The 20,288-nt window shown below is 35.8% G+C and overlaps 1 protein-coding gene across 1 annotated transcript in view; it reads left to right on the plus strand.

Moving 5' to 3' along the window:
• SCN1A (sodium voltage-gated channel alpha subunit 1) overlaps positions 1-20,288 on the plus strand; it is a 102,187-nt gene that overhangs the window by 27,970 nt on the left and 53,929 nt on the right. Inside the window, exons 2-3 of the mRNA XM_016199328.2 lie at positions 6,436-6,748; positions 19,416-19,534. Coding sequence (XP_016054814.1) covers positions 6,485-6,748; positions 19,416-19,534 — 383 coding nt within the window. The 5' untranslated portion in view covers positions 6,436-6,484. The remainder of the gene's footprint in view (positions 1-6,435; positions 6,749-19,415; positions 19,535-20,288) is intronic.

Genomic DNA, 20,288 nt, shown 5'->3' on the forward strand with positions numbered 1-20,288 from the left:
ATTAGGACAAAAAGGAAATATCAATAAATTCCAAGAAACAGAAATGGTATAAACTACATTATGGGATTATAATGTGATAAAACTAATCATAAATAAAAAACTTAGTGGAAAAATCTATTATTTGGAAATTTTAAACACTTTGACTTACACAGCTTCTATAATAAAGTGGAACTTGAAATCAGAATTTTCTGGTTATTTTTGTTTTCTAGTTTTTCATATGAAGTTTGAAGTAAGCTTGTATAGTTCTAAAATTTTCTTGGTAGTTTTGTGGGCTACATTTAAATTACTCATTAATTTAGGAAAATTCCATATCTTTATTATATTGTATTTCTACCCAAGAATAAGATATGCCTTTTCATCCATTTATATTTCTTTTCAATTTATTGAAAACTTTAAAAAACTCACATTTTATTTATAAAATGTTCATCAATTGTATTTTCCCCTTTTAAATAGACTTTTATTTTTTTTGGTTAACAGGAAAATTGAGTAGGAATTAGAGTTCCTATATAAACCCAGCCCCCACAAAAACACAGTCCACCATCAACACTGCACACCAGAATGGTACATTTGTTAATATTGATGAACCTACAACTATGCATCATTATCACTGAAAATCTGTACTTTATATTAGGGGTCACTCTTGGTGTTGAACATTCTATGAGTTTGAACGAATGTATAATGACCTTATAGTATCATACAGAAAACTTCCACTGTTCTAAAAATCATCTGTGCCTTACCTATTTATCCTTCCCTCCCCCAACCGCAGGCAACCGCTGATTTTCTCACTGTCTTCATAGTTTTGCCTTTTTCAGAATGTCATATAGTTGGAATCATACTGTATGTAGCCTTTTCAGATTGATTGGCTTCTTCCACTTAGTAATGCACATTTAAGTTTCCTCCATGTTGTTTCATAGCTTGATAGCTCTTTCCTTTTTAGCCCTAAATAATATTCCATTGCCTGTACATACCACACTTTGCTGATCCATTTATCTACTGAATGACCTCTTGGTTGCTTCCAGTTTTGGCAGTTATGAATAAAGCTGCTATAAACATCCATGTGCAGGTCTTCGTGTGGACATGATTTTAACTCATTTGGGCAAATACCAAGGAAGGCAATTGCTGGATTGGTATGGTAAGAGTAAGTTTTGTTTTGTAAGAAAATGCAGAAGTGTCTTCAATAGTGGCTGAACAATGCAGTGGCTGTATTGCATTCCCAGTAACAATAAATGAGACTTCCTGTTCTGCCACACCCTTGTCAGCATGTGGCGTTATCACTGTTCTGGATTTTGGCCATTCTGTTAGGTGTGTAGTGGTGTCTCATTCTTGTTATAATTTGTGTTTCCCTGATGACATATGATGTGGAGCATCTTTTCATATACTTATTTACCATCTACATGTCTTCTTTGGTGAGGTATCTCTTAAGGACTTTGGCCCACTTTTTAAATCAATTTGCTTGTTTCCTTATTGTTGAGTTTTAAAAGTTCTTGTATATTTTGGATAACAATCCTTTATCAGCTTTGCTTTTGCAAACATTTTCTGTGGACTCTATTTTTATTTACTTGATATTGTCTTTCATGAGGCAGATGTTTTTATTTTAATTAAGTCTAGCTTATCAATTATTCCTTTAATGGGTTGTGCTTTCAGTGTTTATTTAAAAATTCATTGCCAAAACAAAGAGCATCTGAATTTTGTCCTAGTTTATCTTCTAGGAATTGTATAGTTTTACATTTTACATTTAGGTCTGTGATCAATTTTTTAAAAATATATCTTTATTCATTTCAGAGAGAGGAAGGGAGAGGGAGGGAGAGAGATAGAAACATCAATGGTGAGAGAGTCATCATTGATCAGCTGCCTCTTGCATACCCCTGACTGGGATGGAGCCTGCAACCTGGGCATGTGCCCTGACTGGAAATTGAACTGCGAGCTCCTGGATCCTAGGTCGATGCTCAGCTGCTGAGCCATGCCCGGCCGGGCAAGGTCTGTGATCAGTTTTGAGTTAATTTTTGTAAAAGAGGTAGGGTCTGTGTCTCGTTTTGTATAGATAGATGATAGACAGATGATGGTAGATAGATAGATAGATCGATAGATAGATAGATAAAATTTTGCATATGGAGGTCCAGCTGGTGCAGCTCTATTTGTTAGAAAAGACTATGTTTGCTCTATTGTATTGCCTTTGTCCCTTTGTCAGAGATCAGTTGACGATATTTACATGGCTCTATTTCTGGTCTTTTTATCCTGTTCTGTTGCTCTGTTTGTATATTATTTTGCTAATACCACACTGTCTTGGCTACTGTAGTTTTACAATAAGTCTTCAGGTGGGCTAGTGTCAGTCATTCAACTTTGTTCTTCTCCTTTAATATTATGTTGGCTTTTCTTGGTCATTCGCCTCTCCACATAAACTTTAGAACCAGTTTGTCAATATTCACAAAATAATAACCTGAGGGAATTTTTATTGAGATTGCATTGATCAGTAGATCAGTAGACCAATAGATACCAAGTTGGAAAGATCTCACATCCCAATAATATTGAGCAGGAAGCACCTCTCCTTTTATAAAGTTCTTCAATTTTTAAAAAATCAGTTTTATAGTTTTCCTCATATAAACCTTGCACATAGTCTATTAGATCTATGCCTAAGTATTTCATTCTGGGGGGTGCTAATATAAATGGTTTAGTGTTTTCAATTTCAAATTCCAGGTTCATTGTTGATGTACAGAAAAGTGATTGGCTTTTGTATATATTAACATTGTATCCTGCAAACTTGCTATAATTGCTTATTAGTTCTAGGAATTTTTTGTTAATTCTTTTGGATATCCTACGTAGACAGTTATGTCATCAACTATAAAGACATTTTCATTTTACCATTCTCAATATGTATACCTTTTAGTTTATTTTCTTGTCTTATTGTTTAGCCAGGACTCCAGGATGATGTTGAAAAGGAGTGGTGAGGGGGGGAACATCCTTGCTTTGTTTCTAATCTTAGTGAGAAAGTTTCTGTTTTCTTCCATTGTATTTTCAAACCTGTCTTGTTCTTATAAAGGAAATCTACTGAGTTTTTAATGTTATTTTTCATCTTAGACAATTTGACTGGCTTACCACTTGTAGGAATTTTGCAGATATTCTGTTGGGTTTTCTTGGCATATAATCCTATGTTTGCAAATAATTATAATTTTATTCCCTTTATTCTTATATTAAAAAAATAATAAAAGGAAAGAAAAGAAGTAATCATTCCTCATATCTAATTATATTGGTTTGCACACCAGAAAATTGTTAAATAATAGTGTTAATTTTTATCTTTAATGAAATACATCTAGGATTACTTTGTAAAGTTTGTTGCTGAGTTTAGGGTTCATATAAATAAATATATAATTATATTTTTAACATACAATGAAGGTAGCATTGTGTATCAGTGGAGAAAAGTTATTCATTCAATAATTAATGTTGTAACAACTGGGAGGAAAAAGGATCTCTACCTCACTTCATAGAGAAAACAAATTCCAAATAGGTTACAAATTTATATTTATAAAATTAAATCATAACAAGGTTAAAAGTTCAAGAAAACACAATATATGATATGTCCCTTCACACCTCCAGGGACATAGGTGCTTTCCTAAGCTTGACACAAAATATAGAAGTCAAAGAATTAGAGTAAGATCATCACATTAATATTTTAAAATTTTTAATTAAAAATTTTTAATCTGTAGCACAAGATCATCATAAGGTCAAAAAACATATACTTTTTCAAAAGGCCCCACGTTGCAAAATTATATGGTTCATTTTGTATCTAAAAAGGTGCTATAGATTAAAAAGAAAAAGAAAATGAAAACATGGGTTGTTCTTTAGGCAGTCACAGAAAATAAAATAAAAAGTAGTTCTTAAACATATGAAAAAAAAGTTTAGCTTTTCTCATAGTAAAACAATTGCAAATTAAAACTATAATATCACTTTATATTTGCCCCAAGTAGATTGGAAATGTTGAAACTATAACAGTATGTGTTGTGGATGTAGATGAACAGGCACTGTGTTACATTGCTGTCAGGAAAATCAATTTGTGCAAACTTCATAGAGAGTAATTATTCAGTTATATCAAAATTAGAGGTTCGCTTTACACAGACAATTTACCTTTAGAAATTAATTCCATAAATAAATCTACATATATGTGAAATTATGTGTATAAAATATATTCATTGCAGCTTTATTCTTAATACCAAAATGTTTGAAACAACCTGAATGCCCTTGACTGGGAAATTGATTCAATAAATTATGGTACTTACGAACAATGGAAAACCATGTAGCAATAAAAAGAAAGAGTCGAATTTATAGAAACTGACAAGGAATGAACTTTAATTTATATTTTAGGTGAAAAACAGCTTATATGGTAAGATATTGTGTGTATTTGTTTTAAATAGAATACGTGTACATACGCATACCCTCCTGATTCGCGTGTACCTATTACATATCTAGAAAAATAGATGGAGACAGATAACAGTGGTTACCTCTGGGAACAGGAACTGAGCACTGCAGAACAAGGTGGAAGGCAGAATTTACACTATATTTTTTGTTAAATGTTTTGAATTTATATTATTTACACATATTTTCTATCAAAACCTGATTAGCTAAAAATAAAAACCATACATACATCTCTGCCATAATACTTCCCTTGTGAGACAGTGCACCAATTTGTTATCCCTAACTTTTATTTCCAAATAAAGAAATAAGTGCCATTATTTTCTTGATGCCTTATTGGAGAAGCAGAGTTTGCTTTTATTTAAATTTACTAATGTAATTTTTTTATTCTCTCAGTGATTGCAGGTAGATTGTAAGAACATCTGAAAGGTTTGTTAGATAACTCAATAAACGGAGGCTACGCATTTAGGCTTGAATCCCCCCTTCTTTCTGGTCACCCACTGAAAAATCTGGTCATAAACCTCACAGCAGTGAGAACCTCCTTCAGTGAAATTTGAGGTCCCTATAGGACTTTTCACAGAATAGTTATAGCTGCAATTTTATTATTGTAATTCATATATACAAAAGACACAATTAACTGTATCATAGCTTGCTGACCTTAATGAGTTAATGCAGTGTCCAAATAAAACTTGTCGCCAAGCAATAGGTTAGGCTCTGGGAAGTTTTGGCTCAGTAATATCTGTGAAATTTGAGCTTATATTAAATATGCCTGAAAAGAATACATTTGGGATTTGGAGTCTGGCATCAGATCAGGTCTGACTCTGCTATCTGGAGTTGAGAGTTTTGCCTCAGGTTCTCATAATATGTTTAGCACTATAGGAGTATAGTATCAGCAAGAATATTGTTATTGCTTTAGTAAGAAAAATAGTGCAGTTCCTATTGAGCTCATGGTATCCTGCCTTCCTTCTGGTTATTTTTTTCTGAAATAGGAGAACCCTGCTGTCTCCTGTATCTTTAGCTATCTTCTCCCACCACGACCCAATCTAGTAATTTCTATCTAGTCTAGTCTTTCATTCTTAGCCATATCAATGGCATCTGTCCAGTCTTGAATTGTCTCTTTCTGTGTGCTCAAGTAAGCCAACACCAGCATCACTAATGACATGAGCAGTCACAGTTCCAGTTGTCTCAACCTCAGAGTAGATGAAGGCCCAATCAGGACATCAGTGACTGTCTGATCGGTCACCAAGGCTGCCTGCAGCAAACTGCTCTGACCACGTTGGTCAGGAGCCACTTGCCAGGACTCGAGGGCTGGGTTTTGTGTCCCCTCAGACAGCTGCCCTTCTGCTGCACCCTGTCGCTGAGCTAGCCCTTGTCTCCTTTGGGCTGCATGCTCGCCTCCTGGGTCTCACAGAGCGAAGGCCACTCATCAGGGACATGGTGGTATTTCGCCCACTGTACTTTAATTAAGGCTAGACTTGAACGCTTTCTTAACTTAGGGCACAGTTCCTGTGTCTGCAAAGCACAAGAATGAACAAACACGGTCGGCACACGGAACAAAACCCTAGGTAGAAATCGTGTCTGCTCAGCCAAACTCCTAGGAGCAGAGTGTAGAATGCCGGTCCCCAGGGCCTGGGGGAGCGAGAGGCGGGGAGTCGCTATTCAGGTCTACATCTGTTCCAGTGTTATAGCAAGAATGCTAACACACTTAGGGTTTGCTGGAGAAAAAGCTGTCATTTAAGACAAACTAGTGATTTTTTTCTACTCCTGAAGTAACTAGAATCAGTGCTAAATGTCTGCTGTATAATTTCGTGCCAATCGTTAACAGTACTGTCTTACACACTTAAAAATTTTTGTTAAAATGGTAGATCTAATGCTAAATGTTCTTACTACAAAAAAAGAATTCATATTTAGTAATTACATTTCAATTTAATTGGAAACAAATTTCAGTACTCTAGTATTTAATGCAATAGTTATAGATAGTAAGTCTTCTCTTAATCTCCGTAAAATATCAGCATTCTTTTTTTCTTTTAGGACTCTCATATGCAGAATAAATGGTAATTAAAATGTGCAGGATGACAAGATGGAGCAAACAGTGCTTGTACCACCAGGACCTGACAGCTTCAACTTCTTCACCAGAGAATCTCTTGCGGCTATTGAAAGGCGCATTGCAGAAGAAAAGGCTAAGAATCCCAAACCAGACAAGAAAGATGATGACGAAAATGGCCCAAAGCCAAATAGTGACTTGGAAGCTGGAAAGAACCTTCCTTTTATTTATGGAGACATCCCTCCAGATATGGTGTCAGAGCCGCTGGAGGACCTGGACCCGTACTATATCAATAAAAAAGTGAGTGTTTTTTATCAGGCATGTTTCGCTGCTAATTGCCTACTGCATACCTTGGACTGTTATAGCACCAACACAGGCTGAATTAGCACAGCCTTAGTATCCTCCTGTTTAAGAACTAAAACAGGTTTGCATGTGTTTATGCGCGTACATGAAAAATGAATATATTATAACTGGTGAAGCTGTCCCAAATGCACCACGACAGATACTTAATAGCAAATTTAAGTTAGACGCAGCCAATTTAATGAATTAAAAAATTTACTGTAGAATTTTATGTGTTTTCTGCACTTGAAAATCCTGGAATTATCACAAGCTATAAAGACTTCAAAAATATTATTATTAATTTTTCATGAAACAAAATTTTATGCCACAAGGGTTTTCAATTTCTATATTATATTAGATAAATAAATCAGTTAATTTCTGGAACATTGCGATATAAATTCCAATTTAAAAAATTATTCAATCTTTTGTTAAAAACATATTTATATTGGTAAGAATTAACAAAAATATTGAATTCAGAAGGACATAAAAACTGTATTTTAATGCTTGCATTTTCTGTACCCATGCTTGAAATGAGTACCTCGTATTAAGCACCCAACCTTTCATTAAGACCACGATTTCACCAAACCTACAAGAAAAGCCTATAGAAAAAGATAAAATCAAAACAGATTATTGTATTGATTTTGAATTAAATTTATGACTATTTAATTTGCAAAATTTTATTATCTTTTTCTTCTGATACATCTTTGAGCTCTTTGTGGAAGGGTAAGGTACAAAGATTGTAATTAAGCAAATGAAATATTTTAGTTGGACATGGGCCTTAAAATACCCTAGACTCCCTTTGTGGCTGGCACAGTTCTTGACAACATGAAATTAGTCCTTGCCAAATACATAAGTTTGGCAATTTCAATATGTGGATTTGAGAGTTTTGTAAATCACTTTTCATTGCTGTAGTTTCTGAGATAAAAACCTCACAAAAGGATGACTAGCACCGTTTATTTATTTTTCTTTTCTTTTAACTTGCAGGATATAGCTGGTTTAAATGCAATACTTACACTTACTTTCCCTTTTTAAAACCTGTTTTGCCCATTTTACAGTAAATGAAGAGATAATCATTTTCCAAGGATTTTTCTTTCTTCATTGAACATTGCTTATAACATAATATTGCCAAATCTTAGTAGCTAAGGGATTATCCATTTCATTACTGACTTTTAAATTATGAGAAAAGTTGTACTTTATCATTAAATCACTCCTTTGGAATACAACTTAATATGCTACCTGAAATGCTAAAGCCCAAATTAAGCAAATTATGAGGGGTTTATTTGTACAAGGAAAGTAAAAATGCAGATAATCCAATTATTTTAACATTTTTAACTTATTTAAAATTACTTCATTATTGAAGTAATGACAACCGCTGTGTTCTAGACAGAAATTCATTCACCCCATAGAGTGTGTTAGTTTATTGGTAGTCATTGGACATATTCAGTCTATTCAAAGACTGCTCTAATTATGGGTTAGGGGGCTCAACCCCCAGAAGGCCTTTTGCTACTTCCAGACACCCAGTCCCTATCTCTCCAGCAGTAAACACCTTTAAAAATTGTTAAAGCCACCCAGAGTCTTCATCAAACAGGCTGGAATATAGCATCCCAGCTCATATGCCATATCCTTATTTGTGAAACAATAAATGAATGCTTTGAGAAAGACCGAACTAAAGCACGTTGACAAGAGTGGAGACTCTTCATGTGAAAACCAGGTCATCTAATCAATCTTTTCCTTTTAATTAGTTTTCAGACTGATAAAATGTGTTATCTTGAGAAGATGTTCCCAAAACAAAACATTATTTCATAATGAGTGATATATAACAAAGGATATAAAGGCAGATGGGAAACAAAATTATGCAAACTCTTCTAAATAACTTAAAAGAAAGGTTTTACAACTGAGTATGAATCAATGGAATGATTAGTCAGCCAGATGCCTGTGCTGATGTAACCCTTATAAACTGTGTTAGGTTCACATTCAAATTTGCCATGAACATCTTTTATCTTTATCTTCAAATGCACATTGTGTGAGGAAGGAAAAACATTTTGACATTTTGGAACAAATCACAGTGTGCAAGTAGAACAACCTGATAAGAAAAATATTGTTATCAGGAAGGAGTTTTCCCCAAGGTGAGGCACATCCAATTGCTTTCACATTGGGCTGACATCAAACAAGTTTTCAAAAGTAAGTCATTCAACAGCAATGCAAATGAAACTTTTTGCAGGACCAAAGTCCTGCAAAACCAATATGGCAGGCTTAGGACACCTGGTTGAGCTATATGTTTGAAATTTCATTCTTTTGCATTTAAAACTTTCTCTAGTTGCCTGAACACAGTTTTCTAATCTTAAATTTTCTTTCATAATTGTATTATTTCATATGAGGGACTACTCTTAAATTCTGAATTAGTTTGCTCTGATTAAAGTTAGAACGCTTGGCAAAGTAATCACCTTTCAAAAATAATAAATTTTTCTTTTGATATTTGATGAGTAATTTTATTTTAGTAACTTGAGTATCTGAGATGGGCAGGGTGATCTTCATTAAAACAAGGCAGTACACATGCACAGTACTCAGGCATAGCCATAGGGTCTAATGTGGAAATGTCACTAGGGAAAGTGCTTCTTAGAATGAGATTTTCCACTATTACTGATATTGAGGGTGTGGATTATATTGATTGAGTGAGTTGGAATATGCAAACATCAGTTAGGCCAGTGACTTCTCTAAGGTTTCACTCAAGTACAATAATTAATGTGTCATTCGTATCTATATGCAAAGTCTCTAGTTTCTTTCTTAATATACATAGAATAAACAAAGCAAGACTACTGTAAAAATAGTCGCAGAATCTATTCTTTTTGTTACACTTTTTATTAAAGTACATGTATACATACATAATATATATATATATATTTATAGAATTAATGTGTAAGGAATAGAAAAGACACTAAGCTCTCTGTGATCTTCTACAAAGACAATGTCAGTAAGCTTACGGAAATGTCACTCCTGATGCTGTATTTCCAGATGGCATATGCCCACATATTTTTATCTTCTCTGCCCCAGTTTAAAGTGTGCAAATTACATAATGTTAAAAAATTCTACTAAAATTGTGAAAGTAGTTTAATCCTTGATCAGTGACATTGTAGTAGTAACTGGAGAAATAGCAACCTTCTCATGAGCATTCCTGGTGTATGGAAGCATTAGGAACTTTCCCAACCCTCAGATGTTTTAAGTCTTCAGAAGTCCAAGGTAGGGGCTAAGAAATAAAATGGTGCAGCCAGAATACTGTCATAGAATTGTCCATACCATGCGAGCTCTGGTGCAGCGGTCTTCAGAACATCATTCAAGGTTGGGTTCCCTTTGCTGTTTATTTACTTTAGTTGTGTGGCAAAGCACATTTTAGCTTGTGAACTCGTCTTCCTTTTTCCCCCTATGGGATTTTTTTTCACAGTTACCTTACATAGCTTGGATTGATTTTGTACCATTTAGCTATGCATTCAAATTCTTCGCCCACTCTTTATTACAGAGAACTTCTCCCTTCTCATGTTCTTCTTAAAATTATAGATGACTCACTAGTACCATGGACAATGTGGCAGTGTACTGGAAATAGAATGAGGTATTTTAGATCTGTGGTGAGAATGGATAAGTTTGTTAATTATGGAATGTTGAAATGTATCCTTTAAAAGCATACCTTTTCCTTGATTGTCTCGTGGACCATTTAAAAACACCTTATTCTCTCTTTTTAGCAGTTCTTTTTAAAAATATGCATACTCCTTCTTTATTAGGCCTGCATGAAGAGGCATACATGAATTTGTTATTTTAAATTCATGTCTGATCTATTTGGCTACAGGAATTTTTAGTTGTTATATTGGGTAGAGAGATTTATTTGCTTTGTTTTTCATTGGGTTCGGGGAATTTTTCTTGCAAAAGTAATTTAACAAAAAATCAAGAAAGTAAATGGTAATTAAAAGTTTATGGGTCCATGAGTTATCATATGGACAATTCCCAACTTATAATTTTTCTTTGGGTATTATTAGCTCCCAATTCCTCCTGTACATTCATGACAGCGTAATTGACTTCCAACTCTTTCTCCTCCCCACCCATCATTTCTTCCTTAAGCACCTCCTTTTTTGTCACCTCTAAGCCTCTGTCTCAGAAACAATCCCAAGATGATGATATTGGTAATAAAATAATGGTTAGCATTTACTGAGGACCTGCTGTATTAGTAAGAGACCCTTCAAATCAGAGTGACCAAAATGCAACCAAAACTAGTTAAAAAACAAACAACCAACCAAAAAACAAAAACAAAAACAAAAAAAAAAACAACAAGAAAGAAATGTGTAGGGTAACTCTGGTTTTACCATCTAAAGATCTGGTACCTAAAATATCATCCAGACTCAGTCCTTTTCGGTTTTTGGTTCTACTTTCACCTATGCTACTGCACTGGTAGGCTGGTCCTTCCCACACGATGGCAAAAATAGCCACCGATAGCACTAAACTAACATCCTACAGCCTAGTAACTCCAAGGAAAAGAGCTAATCTTTTCTTCAAGAGCTCTAGCAAAAGCCCTGGCATTGGTTTTAATTAGGTCACATGGCCTCCTCTGAACCAATGTTGGCCAAGGGTATGTGATGGTCTTATTAGCAAGAGTAGTGTCACATTGGCCTGTGTGGCCAATGGATGGCTCAGCTCCACAGAAGTCCCAAGGGCAGACAATAGGGCAGTGGTTTTTCTAAAAGAAAGAGATGGGACTGTTAAAGAAGTTATTCGGGGCAGGCAAAAACAATGGCTCTGTATTCTGTACGCTATGTATCGGGGCATTTACAGTTCTTATTTGAAACACATGGCTTTCCAAAATAGCCTTTGTCTGTATTTAAAAATAATGAAACTGAGGTGAAGTAATTTGCTGAAGATCACAAAGCTATTAAGTAACAGAGACTAGATTTAAACCTGATCTGTCCGCTTCCATGGCCCTTTGCCATGCTGCTTTGGGTCTGCGCTCATACTAATGATACCAGTGGAGAAGAGTCAGTGATAGAATCTAAATAAGCCCGTTACTGCTTTTCCTGACCCTCCATCGATGCCACTTTGCTGGTTGTGCACCTTTCCTCCCAGGCTGGCAGTATTTCCCAAAGCTGACTTGCTGCTTCACTATTTCTGCTCCATCAGGAGCATCCCATGCCTTTGTACAAACTAAAATTTTAGAAGCTCAGTGGATCTGGATCAGCTTCTAAAATAATTAGAAAATTGCATTTCCCACCAGATTCTAGTTGTATGAGAAGCACCTTTTTTGTCAAAGAGGACAGATTTGGGACTCTTCAATTGTGTGCCCCTGTAAAGAAATGGAATTCAAATTGGGATCTGAAGGACAGAAAGGAGAAGAGAAAGACAAATCTTCCAGGGGTATGTGATGTAGCTGGTCTGTGCTAAGAAGAGAGTAGGATGAGGTTGGGAGGTGGGCCTGGGGCGTGGTAAAAGGCCTCTTTTAGTACATCTTAAAGAGTTTGAAGTTTAAGGACAAAATGAATTATCAGAAGGTTTGGGTAGAGGAGTGACATGGTCCACTTTACATTTTAAAAGATCAAGTTAGGAGTCTTCCCAACACTTGGCCTAGATTTTGGATAATGAAGATGGAGAATAATGGATAGGATCGAACCTGTTCGGAGGTGTGACGTTCAAGTACCAGAGGGAACAAGCTAATGGCATTGCTTTCTACATATGGAATTTGGGAGGGAAGTTATTGAACAGGAAAGTTCCAATGTGACAACTAGCCTGGTTTTCAGATACATAAGAGCCCATATGTGTATATATTTGAAAACCAGACAGACACACATTTTCAGTCTTTTAATCTTGTACTTACATGCCACTTTAGAATTCATGAAGGGCATTCACATGTTGTATTTCATTTAATACTCAAAAGAAGCCTAAGGTTAGCACTCTTATAATCGTCTCCATTTAAATGTAGAAATCAACATGGAATAATTGCTCAAAGTTCTCACACAAGCCTGCACTAGAACTGGGCCTCAAATTAGTTTTTTCCAGCCTGTGAAATGTTAACTGCGTCAGTAGGAGTGTACCACACCCATGGTATGGGATAAGATTCAGAGCTAACAAACATTTGATCCCCAGATTTTATTATTTCACCTGTGGTCATAGTTTTTCCTCTCAGTCTGAGGTAGAGGCAAAGGTGTCTGCACCCCTGGGTGATGAGAGCCCGGCTGGCACCTTCTATGGGGACATCTCCCGCACTGGCCCCACCCCCTCTGTTTCACCCAGCTACAGGCCAGGGACAGCAATTTTGCAAACTCTTCTCTGGGTACAAATTCTTCTCCTTTGCAGGAGCTTAAAGCAAAGAAAAAAACTGACTGTGAGGCATGAGGTCCACAGACTCGTTTTGTTGACTCATGGAATATTGCTTAAAATTTTGAATTAGTTTCTGAGATTTATAAGTCTGAAGATTATACACACACTCATTCATACACAAACACACACGCATAATCATGCATATTTAGGATTTCTGATCTGCATACCAAAAATTGGCAGGTACCTCTTGCCTCCTAGCCTCTGTGAACATTTTGATTTGTGATTGTTTTTAGGTGAGGGCTATATTAAAACTTGGTGGGCCCCAGATAGGCAATTGCCACAAGTTGCTCTTTAGGTTGATTATCCCTTGTCTAAAGGGAAAAACAGAATGAGACTAGAAAAGAAACAAAGCTATTTTAATATTGCATGCTCACTTCAGAGTCAGGTAGAGAACCTGTGAGAAAACTTTCCATCCCTCAGTGAGTGAGAAAGGGAGGGAAACCTTGGCCTGAATCCACAGGTTATAACAAATAGGCAGGGAAGTAGGTGAGACCGTTTAGAGAGCCCACAGAAAAAAAATAGAATTAGATGTCATGGAATTTCCTCAGCATGAGGACTGTCCCCAGAGATGTGTAATAATAGGAATGTCTTGACTTCTTTATGCAGTTCTTTACACCTTAACCTCCGAAGCATCTCTCCTCCTGCCACATGACTCTTATTCTACCCCTCCCTGCTGGAAGCTCTTCTTAAGCCAGCAACCTGGAGCTGGAAAAAGTTTGATCCCACTTCTGGCAAAAGACAGAGCCAGGGAATTCTCCTAGGTCCAGTGCCAGGGCACCATTAAGGAAAGAGAGGTGTACCTTGCAAGCCAACTTATACTCCGTTGTGGGAAAATACATTCAAAGTTCTGAGCAGTTGACTTCCAAATACATTTTTGGAACACAGTGTACATACAGGTTGAAAATTGCTTGTTTTAAATTTTGAAGCTAAGGCATAAATTTAATAACCAATAATGCATTCTGCATTTTTCTTTTGTTCATGATCATTGCTAACCTTTCTCTGTTACTTATAGCTTTTGCTGTTTAATCCATGTGTGCAACATAATCATTGATAATTTGGGCAATTTAAAAATTCACTAGTTGACCAAAACAGATTCACAGCCCTGCTACTGCAGAATCACCTGAGTTATTTTTAAAAAAATGCAAAACACTGGGCATGAGAATCTCTCCTGAGTTGAAATCACAACACCTTTAAGAGCTAAATATACTGATTCACATTTTTCAAAACAAGCAAGCGAGTGGCAAAAAAATCAGGTGACTTGTCTAGGGTCTCACTGCTGGGAAGCCCCAGAGCCAGATTTTGAACCAGGCCTCTGACTCCATCCAGAGCCTGCACTCTTAATAACTACATAAATTCAAACAAATCTTACTTATATTTTCCTAATCTAATGTTTCCTTACAGATTATTAAGCTATTGACTACTGGGGATGTTTGCCTATTTTTCTTGGTTTGTCTTTAAAGAAATGATATTTTACGTGGCAGTCTTGCTGAAGAGAGACCTACAGCAGCAGTACAATGAATGGTTTATGTCTAGGTCTGTGCTGCCCAATACAGTAGACATCAGCCATGTGTGACTATGGTACATAAAATGTAGTGAATTCAGACTTTGAAGACTTAGTATTGTAGGAAGAAGGATGTAAAATATCTCAATATTTTAAATATTGATTTCATTCCTAAATGGTAACATATTGGAAATATTGGATTAAAGAAAACATTATTAAAATTAATTTCACCTACTGTTTTTTATCTTTTTTAAACATGGCTATTAGAATATTTAAAAGCACATATGTGGCTCAGATTATTAGTTCACATATTTCTATTGGGAAGTTCTAGTCTAGGTAAACCTTCACTTATCCTTCTAAACTTTCTTCTATTAGTAGAGATAGTTGAATATTCACTAGTTTATAACTTCTTGAGGTAATAACTTATGTATCTTTGTTTCCTCTATAAACCATAGCAAAAAGTTTTGTAAATATTGTGCTAAACAAAACACATCTTTTACATTGAAATCAACTAGATTAAAACTTGAACCTAAAATTAGTTTCATGCTACTTTTGAGGTATCTGCAGTGCTCCTACTTATTAGCACCTTATTAAACAGGGGCTCAATAACTGTTGAGTTTGGTAACAATACATGAAGAGATAAGTGAAAAACTTGACCAATATCCATAATATATAAAGAGTTGTGGTCCTACAAATGTACCTTTAAAGTGATATTTCATATATAGAATCTCATTTTCTAATTCAATCAAACTGCTATGTTTTGAAATTTGTTCTCAAGCTCAAAATGATTCACATGTTAAACACCTCGCTGCCTTCTCACTAGATAAATCGTGTCTGCATTTACATTAATTTAAAGTAATTTTAAACACCTTGCTGACCAAAGCAGCCGGCCGCACGAGTGAGTTTGGGCTCGAAAGAGCCGGTCAGCAAGGTACTGAAGTGACCCATGAATCCCTGTCGCCAGGGCCACAGCGGGAAGCCTGTTTCAGGCCCGACGCTGCTACATCAGCCTTTGGCCTCCCTGCCAACGTCCAACTTTTCCTTTCGTATTGAGGTGACTTCAGGCAATAAGTATTGTGAGTTCTGTTAATGGCATTTTCATAGAACTCATTAAATTTAGAGGCTGTCAAGATCCTTCACGGTATAAGCCATCCAACGCACTCTGTAAAAGAAGTCGGCACCGAGCTGCATGTTTAGAAATGGTTCCGCTGGTAAATTTCATGCTATGCAGTTTATCACAATAAAAAAAAGAGAGGAAAAAGTAAAACAAAATCACAGTCAGTTGAACAGTTTTTAAATCTTTATTTGCTTAAAGTTATATAATACAGGGTGGGGCAAAAGGAGGTTTACAGTTGTTCATATGGAAAATAACACAGTGATTAATAAGTAATAACACAAAAATAAACTCTTTCGCATACTCGCGACCGTAAACCTACTTTTGCCACCCCTGCGTGTGTTTATACGGCTTGCAGTACGTAACATCTTGGCTGAATTCTTCCCATTTTGAGCCTTTTTTAAATCTCTTAAATGGGGAAGGCAAGTATCTATGTATAATACCCCTGAAAATTCTAGAGTTACTTGACTACTTATAAGTAAACGGTGCTCCCTTCTTCTGGCTCTCTTCTCCCTTCAATAACATTAATACCATTATTTGGAGAAACATGTGCCTGAGTCCCCGGGGACAAGTATCTTTCATTACTTCTTAACACCTATAAATGAAATGTTTGGTCTCTTGGCTGGGGTAGCAACTATAAGGAGGATGGAGATGGAGATAAGGCAATAGAAATCAAATCAGTTGTAAAGAGCAAGTTTGAAGTTCTAAATGGAACTTATTGACATAAAAATGGTAACACATTTAAGATTCTGTATATCAGATTGCTCTGTAAGTCTGCTTTATTGGGAGGCTGTTTAAAATAAACCTGTAAACACTTTAAAGCGACATTTATAAAGGTTTTTGATAAGTATGTATGTTATAACACGAGAAAAGCAGAGGAGTCCTCACAGAAGAAATCCTCTGAAAGGTTCACCTACTGTTCTTATTCTCAGCTTCCTGGGGAGCTCTCGAGAGGCTGTCTTGGCCATCTGTATGTCATGTGAAAATTTAAAACAAAAGAAACATTGTCATACAGTAAAACCTCATTAATTTCATGATAAATTCAAACTGTAAAGCATGCACAGGATGTACACGTATTTCCTGTAAATGTTAAAAGTAATAATCTTCTACACATTCTTTGAGTTTTATAAATAAATAAAGGTAATACAACCAAAAACCAGTGGAAGTTTCCAACTAAGGCTGGAACAATTGAGAATTATGTCCATTTGCCTTTCACATGTGTGTCAAAATGTTAACTCCTCTATGTGACAGGGCTTTTAGACTTAGCATTCCTTATCAGCATCAGGGGTGCAGGGCCTTTGTTCAGCTCACCTTGATGGCTCCAGCCCTTTCTACTCCCTTTCTTAGCTCCTCTCTGTGCAGTTTCTGAGCTCTGCTTCTTTTTCGTTTTAGTCCTTTGGGCAAAATTTTCCTTTCTCTCCTCTACACCCTCTTTTGGCCTCTCCAACTTCTCTTACCTCTTTACCACGTCACTCACCATCTAATTCCTTCTTCCTTTGGGCTGCAAGGTACTCATTGCCAGAGTCACAGGTGACCTCTTATGCCCATGGTCCTGTCTCCTTAGGTTGGGATGAGCCGGGAGATTTTTCCCCACCCACTGAGCCACAGTCAGTACCAAGAGCATCCCTGGACCTCATCCGCAAGCCCATGATTTACACTACCTATGAACTGTAACTTCCTCATGATCTTTTTGAATCACTAGTATCTATTTTAAAATTAGTTTGTAATATTTGATATAAGGAAATTCTTATTTTTAAAATACGTGTGCTAGGTTATATTTTTATTGGCTCTCCCATTCCTAGCCTCCAATATTTCTATCACTTTTTACTTGGCATGTTTTTGGGAAAAGGAAGTATATGCTGTAGGTTTGCAAGGCAGACCATACTCCTTGCATGCATGCATGCATGCACTCCTTAGGGCAAAGGCGTTTGCATTGCACAAGTCTGTTCATATTTTATGATGAACTCACAATGTCATTTAGGGACAGGAGCATTGAATGGATCAGAAAAAAAAATGGGGCTAAGTATTGTAGACATGGCTGAGTGCTCCTCCAGTAAGCACAGGTGAAACTCCCCTCCTACAGTGCACTTGGTATACAGTTTTTCTTTGTATTCTGAACCAGAAACCTTCAAAGATTAAAAGGGAAATATAGGGTCAAAGTTAGACTTAGAACATGCTTCTTAAACACTCTGTTGTGAAGGTGAGGTCATCATTCTTCCATAAAATACAATAAATTAATTACTAGAAAATTTTAAAACAGGCCAATTAAATACACCCCCTTTTGCTATTGCATTCAACAGATGTAAAATTAGCTTGTCAAACTGACTTACAAGTTTCTAAACACTCACTCTCACTGTCTTGTCACAGAGCAGCAATGACGGGGACACCAGCACCGGTTGGGAGACCACACTGTCACAGCCCTGATTCAGGTCACTGTACACATATCGGACAGGAAGTGCTATTTTCAAACAGCAATTCAGTAAATGTTTTGGGGTGATTACTCTCCCTGGATTTAGAAAACCCTGAGGGTAGAGGGAAAAAGAAATGAGAAATCTGTTAATGATATGAAGACTAAATAAAGAGAATAAACCCTTATCGAAGATTCTTAGTAGAAAGTAACCATAAAGTTAATGCTTGCCATGTCATAATGTGATCTCTACAGGTATGCACTCTAAGGCCAAAAAACCCACAAAATTTTTTAAGAATGGGTGAATTTTAATTAAAAAGGTATGAAATTTTCACAGAGAAAACGGCTTCCCCCACCTCCAACTCTGATTATAAGTAGGCATCTTAAGAAACACTGAGTCAGAATCCTTCATATGCTATTGTATGTTGCTGCTTTTTTCTTTTTTGTCTGCACACTGCTAATTAAATATACCTAATTTTTAGAATGCAGTTTTGTTCACATTCATGGATCCCAGATTCTACAGGGGCTTTGAGCTTTTTCTCTGTGCTAAGAAAGCACTACAGGAGATAAGCAGTCAATTGGGATTAGAATTCAATGTGTCAGCTAATTCAGAAATCCCAATACAGAATTTAGCACTCCTGGTCAACAGATACTCTCTAGGGAACTTGGCCTCCAAAAATCAATTATTGGATTATATCCATCTAACCCAAGAGTGGGTTTGATGGTGGCTGTTTTTATTTCCTATTACAAATAGAACGATAATGTTTATCTTATAAGCACAAATGATAAAAGAATAGTTATTTTTTTAAAGTATTAGTTTTGTTGAGTGATTTTGCATTCCACAGGATTAATTTTCAAGATATTTGAATTGGAAAAGCTGAACTCACTATAAAGGAATCGTAGTGTCTTAGAATTTTTAGAATAAAATGAAAGATGCACCCATTTAAGGCATTTATTTAACTCAGATTTTTAAGATATAAAGAAAATAAGTAAATTCTCTTGGCAAAGTCTTAACATTATGTATCTACATATATCTTATGTGTGATGAAACTGCAGGTAAGCATTGAGTAAAAGGTAAGTGATACCTTTGGATGTCCACTCTAGTTAAGAAAGAGATCCAGTGACAGTTTGTCTTCATGGTGCACATCAAAAGTCATAACATTGGAAAATTCATTGTGACAAATAACAGAAAGTAGACAATAGAGTTTAAATGGTTTATACTTTTATACTTCTATGTTGTGTTCCTATCTTGCAGACTTTTATAGTATTGAATAAAGGGAAGGCCATCTTCCGGTTCAGTGCCACCTCTGCCCTGTACATTTTAACTCCCTTCAATCCTCTTAGGAAAATAGCTATTAAGATTTTGGTACATTCATATCCTTTTCAAGTAATCAATATTAACTATTTGTGCATAATCTATAAGTGCTTTGTAGCTAAATGTAAAATTAAATTAGGGCATGCATATTTTATAGCTTTTGTCACTCTAATTTTGTATCTACATTTGTCATAGAAGCCTTAATCTTTTTTTATAAGCCTTGTTTTTAAAGTTTATTAGTCACATAGATGTCACTGAAACTTACAGTCTTAACATTATGTATCTCCATATATCTTTCTAATGAGATTTGTATGACTTGAGTCCTACAAAACTAGCATAAGATAGCTATATTTGTCTTTACCATCTTTGTACACAGTTTGTGATTATCAGGAATATGTAGCAAAGAATGATAGAACACAGGAATCTACTTCCAGAGCAAGTTTAGCATATCTATAATACAGAGCATTTCAGTGTACCTTAGAGTAAACCTTTAAGTATATTTCCCATGAAAGACGGTCAGGCCAATACTTAGTTAATTCTTGAGATTTCCTAATGAAATCTGTGAAGAAAATACAGGAATATTGACTGAATTTCCAATTTAAATCATTGAATTATGACTGCCATGCAAAACCGATTACTTAGTAAAAACTATGAAAGTTAATGGAAGAAGCTTAGAATATATTTCCAAATAAATTGGTCTTTAGGGACGTGGCATTGTTATTCCCATGGTGCTTTAAAAAAGAAAGACTGCAAATAACTTCAACTGTTCATTCATTTCTGGTTATGTTTCATTGGATGGCTTTGGCAATAATA

This window comes from Miniopterus natalensis, chromosome 8 (assembly GCF_054644295.1).
Source record: "Miniopterus natalensis isolate mMinNat1 chromosome 8, mMinNat1.hap1, whole genome shotgun sequence".
Lineage (NCBI taxonomy): Eukaryota > Metazoa > Chordata > Mammalia > Chiroptera > Miniopteridae > Miniopterus > Miniopterus natalensis.